This window comes from Plutella xylostella, chromosome 30 (assembly GCF_932276165.1).
Source record: "Plutella xylostella chromosome 30, ilPluXylo3.1, whole genome shotgun sequence".
Classification (NCBI taxonomy): Eukaryota; Metazoa; Arthropoda; class Insecta; order Lepidoptera; family Plutellidae; genus Plutella; species Plutella xylostella.
In genome coordinates, this window is record NC_064010.1 from 4,342,690 (window position 1) to 4,354,850 (window position 12,161).

The following is a 12,161-nucleotide window of genomic DNA, read 5'->3' on the forward strand; positions in this document are numbered from 1 at the left end:
ATTTTATTTTTAATCAAATATTTCACAAAAACTGATTAAATCAACAAATGATGACTGCAAATATCATAATACATATGCATTTGCTATGAAAAGTTAATTTTCTAAACATTTTAGATGGAGAAAAGCCGAAAATTCTTAGAAAACATTTCGCCTTTTCGATTTGTTTACATTTTTTACTATAGAGTTACAGATGCATAGATAAAGGTAAACATTACACATAATGACACTTATTAGATTCTCCGAATAAGAACTATACGGTCAATACAGTATGCCAAAGCGCGAGCCTGTTTATATTCTGAGGGGTAATAATTTAACTTTATTTTATTTTAACGGTTGTGTATGCTAGGTAAGCTACACAATATACAGGGTGTTGAAAATTAAGTTCTCAATTTGTATTATTTGAAACCAAAAACCGTAATTTTTTATAATATATATTTTAAGATGTGGTAGTCTGTACACTAAAGGGTGTTCAAAAGTATAAGTACTTTTAAAAATTAAAGAACTAAAATGTACATATTTTTTTAAATCTATGAAGGTATTTAACAAGCTTTGCAAAAAAAGCGGTTAAGTGCGACTTTATCTACATATCTACACACATACATACACTCTCACGCCTTGTACTAATGTACTCCCTTGCGGGGTAGGCAGAGGTGCATTGCTGCACCCACTACCTCTGTAGTACGTGGTGGTACGGTCTCGACCTTTCGGACAGTCAGTTTGGCATCCGAAATGCGTGATCGTTCGTTCACTGTCGGAGCAGGATGAGAACTAGCTCTTAGCTTAAAAATAGTAACCGCGTTCCTAGAGGGCTGACATCCCAATGGACAACATTTAATTTTTTTTACCCTACATTTTTATTAGCTATTCGGAAAGTTTATTAAAAATTAGAGGACCCGTATTTTTTTATTTTTCATGTACATTTCTTTTTCCATGTTATTTTTAACTTTAAAGTTTATTATTTTAAAACCGGAAGTGACGTCACATATTAGGCTCAATTTTGATTTAAGTCCTTTGCCTTAGTCTCGAAAAAAAAAACATAAATGACACTGACAACTGACAGGTGACATAAACTTTGTTTACGTGCCAACCAGCAAATGGGTCATTTTCAAATGACAAAAAAAGTGTGACATTGATAATTCTGATGATACAAAATACTTATCATGAAAAAATAATTTTACTAAGCATTCCAGTCAAGCATAATTGAAACACATGAATGCATAATATATTACTATTTTAAAATAAATATAATGTACTTACCCCAATTTTTTTAGCTATGTAGGCGGTGGCATGCTCTGGGACATATTATATAGCGGGTCATCTCTTAATGCGTACTAACCATTTTATATACGATCAATAAAAAAAAAGTCAAAAAGTGTCGGAACAGAATTTATGAAAATGACCCAAATAAACAACAAAACGTCACGATAAAACGTCAACGTCAATGAAAAATGACAGTGACAGTTACTTTTTTTTTTTCATCGATAGGCTTTGAGCAACAAAATTCATCGCACCGAATGCATGACGTCATCAGCACTTTTTGACTATTTTATGAATTTCTCCAAAATGATACATCCAAAAAATTCAAAAATATTTTTTTCGTGGCCTTTATAGCTAAATCTCGAAATGGTTTCCGATTTATAGCAGCTTTAGTTTTTTGAAATGTTGTCCATTGCTGGAGCTGTGCTCGCCATGCAGTGCATGGGCTACTTAGGAATCTGGGAGGCTGTTGCAAAGGAGTCTGTTGCCTCTATACGGTACGGGTGCCGTGCGATTTATGGCCCTTCCAGGAGCACCTGTTTTGTCAAGTCGAAGAGAATGGCTCGTATTCGACGCAACCTGCAGTACTGGTGGGATTGGTTGGAGGTCTGGACAGCACGTACCTGCAGCAGCCGTCATGCCGTCATTCGACGCATAGATGCAAAAAAAAGTTGAAATTCATGTTAATAATTAGATTTTAATTTTACAATATTGCAAAAAAAAATATTAACATTGTTGAGTATGTTATTTTATTTTAGTAAAGTAGTAATAAAAACAAAGGCTTATTGCATAGTTTTCGTTCACGCTCGCCTACATCGCACGTTGTATATGAGAATAAAGGGAATTACTAAATTTTCTTGTTTAAAAATCACGGTTTCTGGTTTAGAGGAAAACAAATTGTAAAATGCGGAATACAGTTTTTTTTTCGAATAAAGAGTAAAACAAAACATGTAAATTCAAAAAATGTTTCTATTGACACTAGGGCATACAATACCGCAATACCGGGAACCCGGAAAAAAAATAAGTATTTTTCAATACCAGTATTGAAAGTTAATACCGGTATTGAAGTAATACCGGAATCGGACTTTTTAGGCTATAAATAAAGCGATTAAGGTATAGTTAGCCTTGTGTTCTTATATACTATGAAAGCGCACTTGTTTCCAATAGTTTAATGTAGTTTTTGGCCGTTGGAAATCTACTGTTGCCCATGCGTAAACCGACACCAAATTTTTTTTTTCAAATCTATCATTTTAACTCTAATACTCAATTGTCGTAGAAATCTATATCTATAATTACAGAATTTGATTGCCTTTTCTTGTTTAATTTTGGCCTATAGTCCTTTAAACACAATATTTGCCATTTATAACAACAAGAAAGTCTAATACCGGTATTAGTACCGGAATCCCGAAGTAGTAATACCGAAACTCAATACCGGTATTGAAAATTATTCCGGTATTGCATGCCCTAATTGACACCAACTGACACTAATTGACTTTTCGCCGAGAAAAGTGGAGTTACAATGTTTGCGATCTAAAGTGATTATAGAATAATTAGAACTATCTATTTTTTTTCAGTTCACCTGGTGTTGACTGAAATTGTAATTAGGTACTGACTCCTTGACTTGAAAATAACTTTTTTTATAATCGTTATTACAAAACCGCAATTTTTTTAATACAGCAATATTTGTAGGTACTTACAGTGAGCAAAAGAGCGCAACAAGGTTTTATTTTTTTTTGGTTTTAAGAAACAAAAATATTATTTCTATCATATCCAAAATACACATACTTAAGTACATATTATACCTCACCCAGACCACCCCATATCACCACCTTTGCCAGCTACGTAACCTTTTGGGACACCCTGTATATGCAGAGTTCTGCAAACTACTGTTCTGCTTTTAAAACACCAAAATAAAACAGGTCGTCTAACTAAAAGGTCACGTGACCAAAAAAAATATATGGAGAAGCGTTTTTTTTTTCACGAATCTAAAAAAATACGTAGGATAAAAGTTATTCAGAGTAACGCCCTTTCGGCTAACTATACTTTTTTTAATACAACACCCTGTAGTCCCTCTTATATTAAAATCTGCCCCCAAGTGAGGCTATACTTAATTCGCGAAAAAAAAAACGCGAATTTTTACATTCTGATTTCATTTCCAGGGTTTTAGACATAACATCAATAACATGCTGCACACGTAGGTTTCGGCTTAGTTTAGTATACCCTTTTTGCAACAACCTGTATAAATATCGGCACGGGCACGACTTTTTATAATTAATGATTAAATATTAAAAATACTTTCAAATAAAAATAAATATTTTCGTATCACTTACAAAACAATATTACTTACTTAGTATATGTTTAACAAAGTGGCATGTCTTCACTTTAATGTTTTCGAGTACTATGTTAAAATTTCATGTCATTGTCCGGAGAACGCCCCGCATACCTCAACCCCCCCTCACTAGATTTGACAGATTCTGATTTTCTTCTAGCTTTAGTGACAGCCTTAAGACAAGTCTCGCAAAACAACTGAATCAGATTCTGTCAAAAAAATGTCCTTCTGAAATTTGCGTGCAAATGTTTTACTTCAATACTTAAGTAATTAAGTATTTTGATTTATTATTTTAAACTGGCCGTTCCACACGCTTGGAGTTTTTTTAGATAATTAATTTTTTTATTTAAATTGCTACCTGCTTAAGTAATAAACCATTTATTATATAAACTTGTCAACTAATTTCAAAAGAAGCGAACATTATTTGCAGGTTTTTGTAACTTTGAACTTTGCTTACATCCTAATGACCAATGACCATGCATGAAAATTAATTATTGAAGTTCAGCCAATTATTTAAAGCAATATAAAAAAAACTTTAAGTAGGTATGTACCTAATAGGTAGGTACAGTACATTTGTGTTTTATATTTTTATAATGGTTACTTAAAGGTTTTTATTTTTGAATGACTCCTAGACGGATTTTTATGGAGTATTTCGGTATGAATGAAGTGTGTTCTTTTCTTAACAACCTAGGCCCCGTAAACTAAACCTCTCTCTTTTATAGGCAAAGAGACCTCTCAGGTAGCATTTCCACTAGAGTGGTGCCTTAGAAGGGTGCTTATGTAAGCTTATGTATACGTGTATAGAGAATCGGGTTCCCTGTATCTAACTGTACCGGTAACCTGATTATGCGAAAGCGCTCACTCACGGAGCATTTCGGATTTTTAAATCTCTCAGTGAGCGCTTTCGCATTATCAGGTTACCGGTACAGCTATGTGAGCACCCTAAGAGGAGACAGATATCTCCGTCCCAGACTGTACAATGTAGCATTATTGCAAAATACTTGTCTAACACCACCAGCCTGTCAGTCAAATCTAATGATTTATTATCCAAATACTTGCTTACATATTGACAATAATTATTGTGATGACTAATGATGTCTCTAGTAGCCGTGACCCTATTTTGATTTTAAGCTCTTCGATACATCGATATTAAGATGCCCCTTTGTAAAGTTTTTGCTCAAATTATAATAGAATTATGTTCGGATTTTGATTAAGAGTATGTATATTTATTAGGTTTTTAGTGCAATTTTATTCTATTTGTAATTTTATACGTACATGGATGCAAAGTGACCATAAACGATGGGTTATCTACCAGTTCTTATGCTAACAATTTGTTGTTAAGTCCCACCGATGAATATGTATAATAAATGATAAATCCAATGACGTTACAGTACATTATACCTAATCAAATCTGTATTGTGTCAGTGTAAAATATTGACTAAGAATTACGAAATGGTACCTAATGACACTGACATTTTCCAAGCCTATGGATGGGTCGCTTCTACTTGGGTATACAGGTGTGTATTACTACACCTGCTTAGAGTGAAATAGTCACAAATCGTAATGACAGTTACCAATTTTAATTTTAATAAGTCTAACAAATGTGCTTACAATCCCCTTTCAATTGTTACAGAAGCAGTACTGCAACACAAAGACTGAAATCTGTTGCCGCATCGAGATCTCGACCCTGGCGGGAGCTGGCGGTCTACAAGGCTCGCTTGGAGTAGGCTCAGCCACCTTCTCCGGCTCAGGCTCTCAGGCGCAAGGAGGCGGCAGCATCTTCGCCACCACCGGCCAGCAAGCTGGTGCTTCAGGGTTTGAAGCCAGCGGCTCCAACCAAAGAGGCCAGGGCGCCTTCGGAGGCCAAGGACAAGGCAACTTCAACACCCAGACATCGACCTTCGAGTCTTCGTCTTTCGGGTCCAGCAACAGAGGAAACAACTTCGGCGCTGGAGCGACAGGACAAGGAGCCAATGGCTTCAACGCGCAGGGATCAGCAGCGAATGGGTTCAACGCTCAAGGACAGAATGGATTCAACAACCAGGGATCGTCGTCCTCGTCTTTCGGATCCAACACTTTCGAGTCTAGCCAGGGTTCCTTCGGCAGCAACAGCCAAGGTGCTTTCGGGACCAACAACCAAGGTCAGGGCGCTTTCGGCAACAACCAAGGCGCTGGTGCTCAGGGAGCGAATGGATTCGGTGGATCCCGGGGCGTGACCACGATTGAGACCAGCTCATTTGAATCCTCTTCCCGAGGAGGCTTCGGTGGAAACAATGCAGGAAACAACGGCAACGGCGCCGGCAACAAATTCGGAGCTGGCTCCGGATTCAACGCCAATGGTTTTGCTGCCACTGGCTCAGGAAGCACCTTCGGTGCTGGATCAAACACTAACAAGTTTGGCCAATCTGGCTTCAACAACAACAACAACGAGGTCATCAAGACAACGAACACTCAAACGAACTTCGTCGAAACCGACACTTTCTCTTCTGGAAGTGAAGTCAATGGCATCTACCGACCTGGCGCAGGGCCTGGACTCAAACCTGGAGTACCTTACCTGCCGCCTGTTGACAACAGCAACAGTGGCTCTTCAGTGATCAGCTCCACTGCGTTTGCGTCCACACCCATCCCCACTACCCCAAGGCCTATCTACACTACTCCCAGGCCGACCTACCTGCCTCCTTCCACCGCGGCTCCAGGATACCTGCCCCCGGAAGGAGAACAGACCATCAACACGGAGACCAGGGTTCCCGGACCTACTTACAATGAAGGAGAGCTGATTCTGGACGCCAACAGATTCCCCAACAGGCCGAAGAAACCAGTGACTCCACAGAACCGTAAGTTGACTACCTGATTCATCAAGTCATCAGATAGGTACACTTGAAACTATAGCCTTGTTCTTCATGATATACTCTTTGCCAACAGTTGACATCCCGTCCGGATGTGCCGCCGCTCTGAAGTGTACCCCCATTGAGTTCTGCACAGCCGAGGGAGTGATGTCCAACACTACTGTCGCCTTGACCAGGGACCAGGAAGCCTTCAGGGTGCCTTTGACTGTAAGTACCTATCTTGGATATATCACTCTAGGATGATGCCAATTGATGAAATTAGTAACAACGCCTTAGACGAACCTTTAGGCAGAAAGAAAAATTGCTCTTTCCTCCTTCCATATATATGTAGACCACTTCATCAGCGTCAAAGTTACCACCATACGTCATCTCCTGATAAAACACACTGACATTCAAGACATTTGAACAGAGAAAGTCTAGGTGTAGCTATTTCTATCGACTATAAATCGATGGACCACTTCATCAGAGCCAAAACTTCGGCACTATACGTCACCTGCTAGCAAGACCCACTGAAGTTTAAGATATGTGACCCAAAAATTCTTTCCCAGGACTGCAAAGACGTTGAGACCGGCGTCATTGGCAAGTGCTGCCGTGACCCGAACTACTCAGACCCGTGGCCAGTGAACCTCATCGGTAAATGGACCGAGGGAGTGTTCGGTGGAAACGACGGCAAATACACCCCCGACAGCCGGGGGAGCCCCAACATCGTGCGTCCGGTCACCGTCCGGCCTGCCGTCACCGGATCCGTCTTGTTGAACAACTTCAGGTGAGGAAGATGGTTGAAAGTTTTTGTTAACTTGTTACAGAATAAAAGTATTTTAGTAAACAGTAACTGTCGTATACGATACGACACATACCTACATCCTGTTGGGTATATATAACAGAGGTGTGGACCTCTAATATATATTAAGACACCATTTAAGATACGCCCAGGGTGCGAAAGGAATTGGTGCTATTCTATCTCTTCTAGACCAAACGCATTTATACTTCAGTAAATTCCAGTAGATGCTGTCAATAGCATATCCCGTCAGCGTGGCACGAGCATAAGGCAAATCCTAACCTAAAAATCGTTCCCAGAACTCCAAAACCCACAACGGTGCCGATCGGACCTAACCAGGTGACTCCGGGGTACCCCGCCACCACCGTGTCTCAAGGAGCCTACACACAGAAGGGCCAGTACGAGGTCAGGGGTCAAGGTCAATACGGACAAGGCAGCCAGGTCACTGTCGGACAGGGTGGTCAAGGACAGTTCGCTCAAGGTTAATATTTTTTATGCATAGTGATAGAAACTTAAATACTGAACCCACCTAACCTAATATTTACGACGGCACTAGAAAGCCAAATATTTTTGTAAGGTAAAAATATTTTGCTATATATTTTTTATAGTAGAGGCTATATATTGAACCTTTATGTTTCTGTTTAAAAGTATGCAACTTAACAATTTTCACTTATCACAGTAGTTTAAAAGACACAGATGTTTAAACCTGATTACCTATATACCTAATTGAAGTATTTTTGTCATGTAGGCGGTCAAGGCGCCATTGGATCCACATCCTCATTCAGCCAGAGCTCATTCAGCCAAACCCAAGGAGGAGCTCAAAAGGGCTTCAACCAGAGAGGTCAAGGCCAGCTCGTCTCTCAGGGTCAAGGCCAAATTGTGTCGCAAGGTCAAGGTCAGATTGTCTCTGGCGGCCGCGGACAGTACGCTAACGTTGGACAAGGACAGATTGAAATCCAAGAACAGGTAATTTAATTAACGTTTAACTAATGAAGCCTAACCTAACTTTCTTTATTGTAAATAAAATAATTATTAAAACTGAACTAATTTCATTCATTAATACTTAATATAGCATAAATAAAAGTGCTAACCTAGTAATCCTAGTATGTTTTTACTTACTTATTACTTGTTAAGTTAAAATTTATATTTCTTTTAATTTTTCTCGTAACGAGTGTTATTTACTATCAATAAACTAAGGCACTTGTTTGTACCCAGTATCCCCCACATGTGTGGTAACAAGTTATTTCTTTCACAGTCTGGACAATCGCAATTCACATCCGTCCAAGGACAGCGCAACCAAGGTCAACTCGTATCTAAGGGTCAAGGACAACTTGTATCTCAAGGACAGGGCCAGATTGTCTCTCAAGGACAGGGCCAGATTGTTTCCCAAGGACAAGGCCAGATTATCACTCAAGGTCAAGGCCAACGAGTATCTCAAGGACAGGGTGCGTTGATCAGCCAAGGAGGCGGAGCTATCGTCAGCCAAGGTGCTGGAGCGTCAGTAACTAGGGGTCAAGGGCAATACGTATCTCAAGGATCTGGATTCGCTGTATCCCAAGGTCAAGGTCAGGGCATCCGTCAAGGACAAGGCTTCGCAGTCTCTCAAGGACAAGGCTTCGGAGTTGAAAACGAGTACAGTGAATCCATTCAGAGGGTGTTCCTCCAGAGATACAACGGAGGTGGACAGTGTGGACTCTTAACTGTAAGTACTTGACAATATATATTTTTTTAATATAGGGTTTATTATATGATTGATGTTTATCTGTGTGTTGTGTATTTATTCTCGTCAAGACGATTTTCGGACATGAAATCACTATTCATACTTTAGTTGTAGTATTATTATTTAAAAGTAAATGTGTCGTGATTTTTTTAGGCAATCATCCAAATAACTACTTAAACTATAGGTAATCTATAATCTTATATCGATTACGCATGGTTTTGTAACTAACACGCAAGTGAAAAATTGACTGTCAACTGTGATTTGCATATGTTTGTCGTGTGAAGGTTGAATATTACCTATACAGGATGTCCAAAATTATCACGCGGAAGATTATATAAATCTTCGTTATATCGAAGACTTGTTTTTTTTTATGTGATCATTATTTAAAGTTCTTCATTAAATATAACGAAAGTTATTATTGATTTATAAATTAGTAGGTTTTGACCGCGAGCTCCGCTTCACCTTCCCGTGGGAATTCTGGGATAAAAAATATCCTATGTCCTTCGCCTGGTTCTTAGCTACCTCCCAAACAGTGTAATGTATGTTTACATACCTAATTAATCACATAAAAAATACCTGTAATACCTACTTATTTAAATTTGGATGTCTCAAGTTGCTCTCATTTGCATAGTACGATCAATAAAGTTTTAGATCTGACCGAATTTATTCAACAACTTATTATGCGAAACAAGATTCAATAAGTAAACTATGACCTACTAGCTGTTCTCGCGCGCTTCGCTTCGCCTTAAAAAGTTTTCCCGTGTGAATTCCGGGATAAAAAGTAGCCTATGTTCTTTCCCAGGGTCTAGACCGTATGTATACCAAATTTCATCCAAATCCGTTCAGTAGTTTTGGCGTGAAAGAGTAACAGACAGACAGACACAGTTACTTTCGCATTTATAATATTAGTTAGGATGTCCACATTTAGAATGGGAAGACTTATACTCACGAGCAATGAAAAAGTTCCAGTGACATCGCATCAAATTACTCCTAAACGGAAAAGACTAGCTTAATTACGCCGTCTGCAGTATTAAAGTACATTTAACAGCGCATCAGAATATTAGAAACTAAAAACGAAAATATAATATGTTGTACAAATTTTAATGGAATTGTTTAAAAAATTGGTGACATTTAGTGTCGGCATTTTGCAAGCGGAACTTTTTCATTGCCCGTGAGTGTACTTTTATAGGGTGTCCAGTAAAGATCATCGCGCTTACCATACAGTACAGTACGGTAAAGTTTACGACTATAAGCGGTGTCTTTTGGTACCCAAATTGCTCCACCAATAAATTCTAATTAAACAGAAAGGTGGCGACCAATCAAGATTAACTTGTGCAAAGGTCACGCGGGTCATAGTTCAAATACTAATGTGTAAATTATTGCGAATTTATTGATTACTAATATTAAATCTTGTGACGTTCAAAGATTCAAACTGGGTTTAGAGGACAGGTTGTTGTAAGAATAGAATATAATATATTATTAATTATCATTAAGTAAAAAATATATACCCCTATAGTTATCAGCCTTGAATGGTCCAGTGCAATCATTCAGAGAAATGCCGAGTATATCTACCTCTTGTAAAATATGTGTGAGTCATTTACCCTAAAAACCCCTACCGTCTGCGCCGAACCTAACCCCCCTCTTCCCTACCCAGGGTCAGAAGCCGTACGGAAACCGCAACGAGCTGGAGGTAGACTTCGCGGAGATCCCGTGGCAGGCCATGGTGCTGCTGCAGACCAACAAGAGCCTGTTGTGTGGAGGAGTCATCACCAGGCCTGATGTGGTGGTGACTAGCGCCGCTTGCGTTGAGGGGTGAGTTGATATTTGACTGTTATAATGTAAGCGTCCACCTTTTGGCATCTTACGCTACGGACGCATCGTATTCGGTATTCTTTTTATAGAAATTCACACAAGTGCCGACGCCGTTTCTCCATACATTTATGAAATTTTGTTTGGTGCGATACGTACGTTACCGATTGGTCGACGTTTAAATTTTTCAGAGCTTAAGAAATACCGCGGTAACGACATGGACATAAATTATCCCGGGTGACAATCTGAGCCCCTTTTTGTCACACCCTGTATATCAGTTTCTTTTTAACTTTAAATATATTTTTATGTAGGTATATACGTGAGTGATAGATATGACGGTGGCCAGTGACTCTGGCTGTTGTGCCGAGCGTCGTTGGTTCGAATCTCGGCCGGCACAAATATTTGCAATATTCATAAACCACTAGACCTTCAGAAAGCGTTTGTTTTTATACACTTGAGACATTAATATTAAGCACACAATCCAAATCAAAGCTATTAAAAACGTCTAACAAGGATTCAATATCAATCAGTATCTGTCATCTGTGATGGTGTTTAGATAATAAGTAAATAATGTATTCAAAATTAATCATTTTGTCACGCTTAAAGTTCAGTAGCATTATAAATAAGCTGGGTTTAATTTACCTTCGTAGGTATGTCATATTTAATCGTTTAATCATAATTTATGCACAAATAATTGCTTGAGTATTTCGCAAGTTCGGATATCTTTAAAGCGCCACTTAAGTGGATAAAGATTCATCATTTGTAAATGAATCGGATATACTTAAAATGATTTCTTAATTTTGTACTTTTATTCATGACTAAATCTATTTCGCTCTGACGCAACTGGCTTACCTTTGCTAAAATACAGGATTTATTGCAAACGTGTTTTCGAACATTCGTGAAAAAAATATTAGTTTCTCCATAGATACTTTATTTGTCACGTGGCTTTTTACTATGGGAAGTGTAAAACAAAATTGGTTCAGAATGACCCTCTGAGTATACATTTTCCGCATACTACATTACTTTTGCAATACCCTAGTATATGACATACGTAATAACGACCACGGCTATTATCATAAACATAGCCTAAACTAGAATATTCTTATTTCAAAGCCTTTTAATCGCAATAATTCTGTAGTCGCCTTTTGTTTTTAAAAACCATTCTCCAGATCACACGGAATTTCACGCACCAAAAAGTCCGCCCACCTCTAACCTAACCTCTTTGCTCGCAGCCTCCAAGCCAAGAATGTGCTGATCAAGGGAGGAGAGTGGAAGTTGGGCATCGATGACGAGCCTCTGCCCTTCCAAATCGTGCAAGTCAAGCACATCCTGAGACACCCCTTCTACAAGGCTGGTAGCCTCCAGTATGACGCTGCTATCCTGGTAAGTTTAGTGGCAAGATTTATTTGTTTATTGTCACTT

General features: G+C 38.7%; 1 protein-coding gene across 1 annotated transcript in view; it reads left to right on the plus strand.

Moving 5' to 3' along the window:
• The window catches only part of LOC119694658, a 51,594-nt gene that overhangs the window by 24,879 nt on the left and 14,554 nt on the right, over positions 1 to 12,161 (plus strand). The window contains exons 3-10 of the mRNA XM_038121432.2: positions 5,220 to 6,420; positions 6,509 to 6,639; positions 6,981 to 7,198; positions 7,510 to 7,691; positions 7,959 to 8,176; positions 8,466 to 8,912; positions 10,585 to 10,742; positions 11,972 to 12,122. Coding sequence (XP_037977360.2) covers positions 5,220 to 6,420; positions 6,509 to 6,639; positions 6,981 to 7,198; positions 7,510 to 7,691; positions 7,959 to 8,176; positions 8,466 to 8,912; positions 10,585 to 10,742; positions 11,972 to 12,122 — 2,706 coding nt within the window. The remainder of the gene's footprint in view (positions 1 to 5,219; positions 6,421 to 6,508; positions 6,640 to 6,980; positions 7,199 to 7,509; positions 7,692 to 7,958; positions 8,177 to 8,465; positions 8,913 to 10,584; positions 10,743 to 11,971; positions 12,123 to 12,161) is intronic.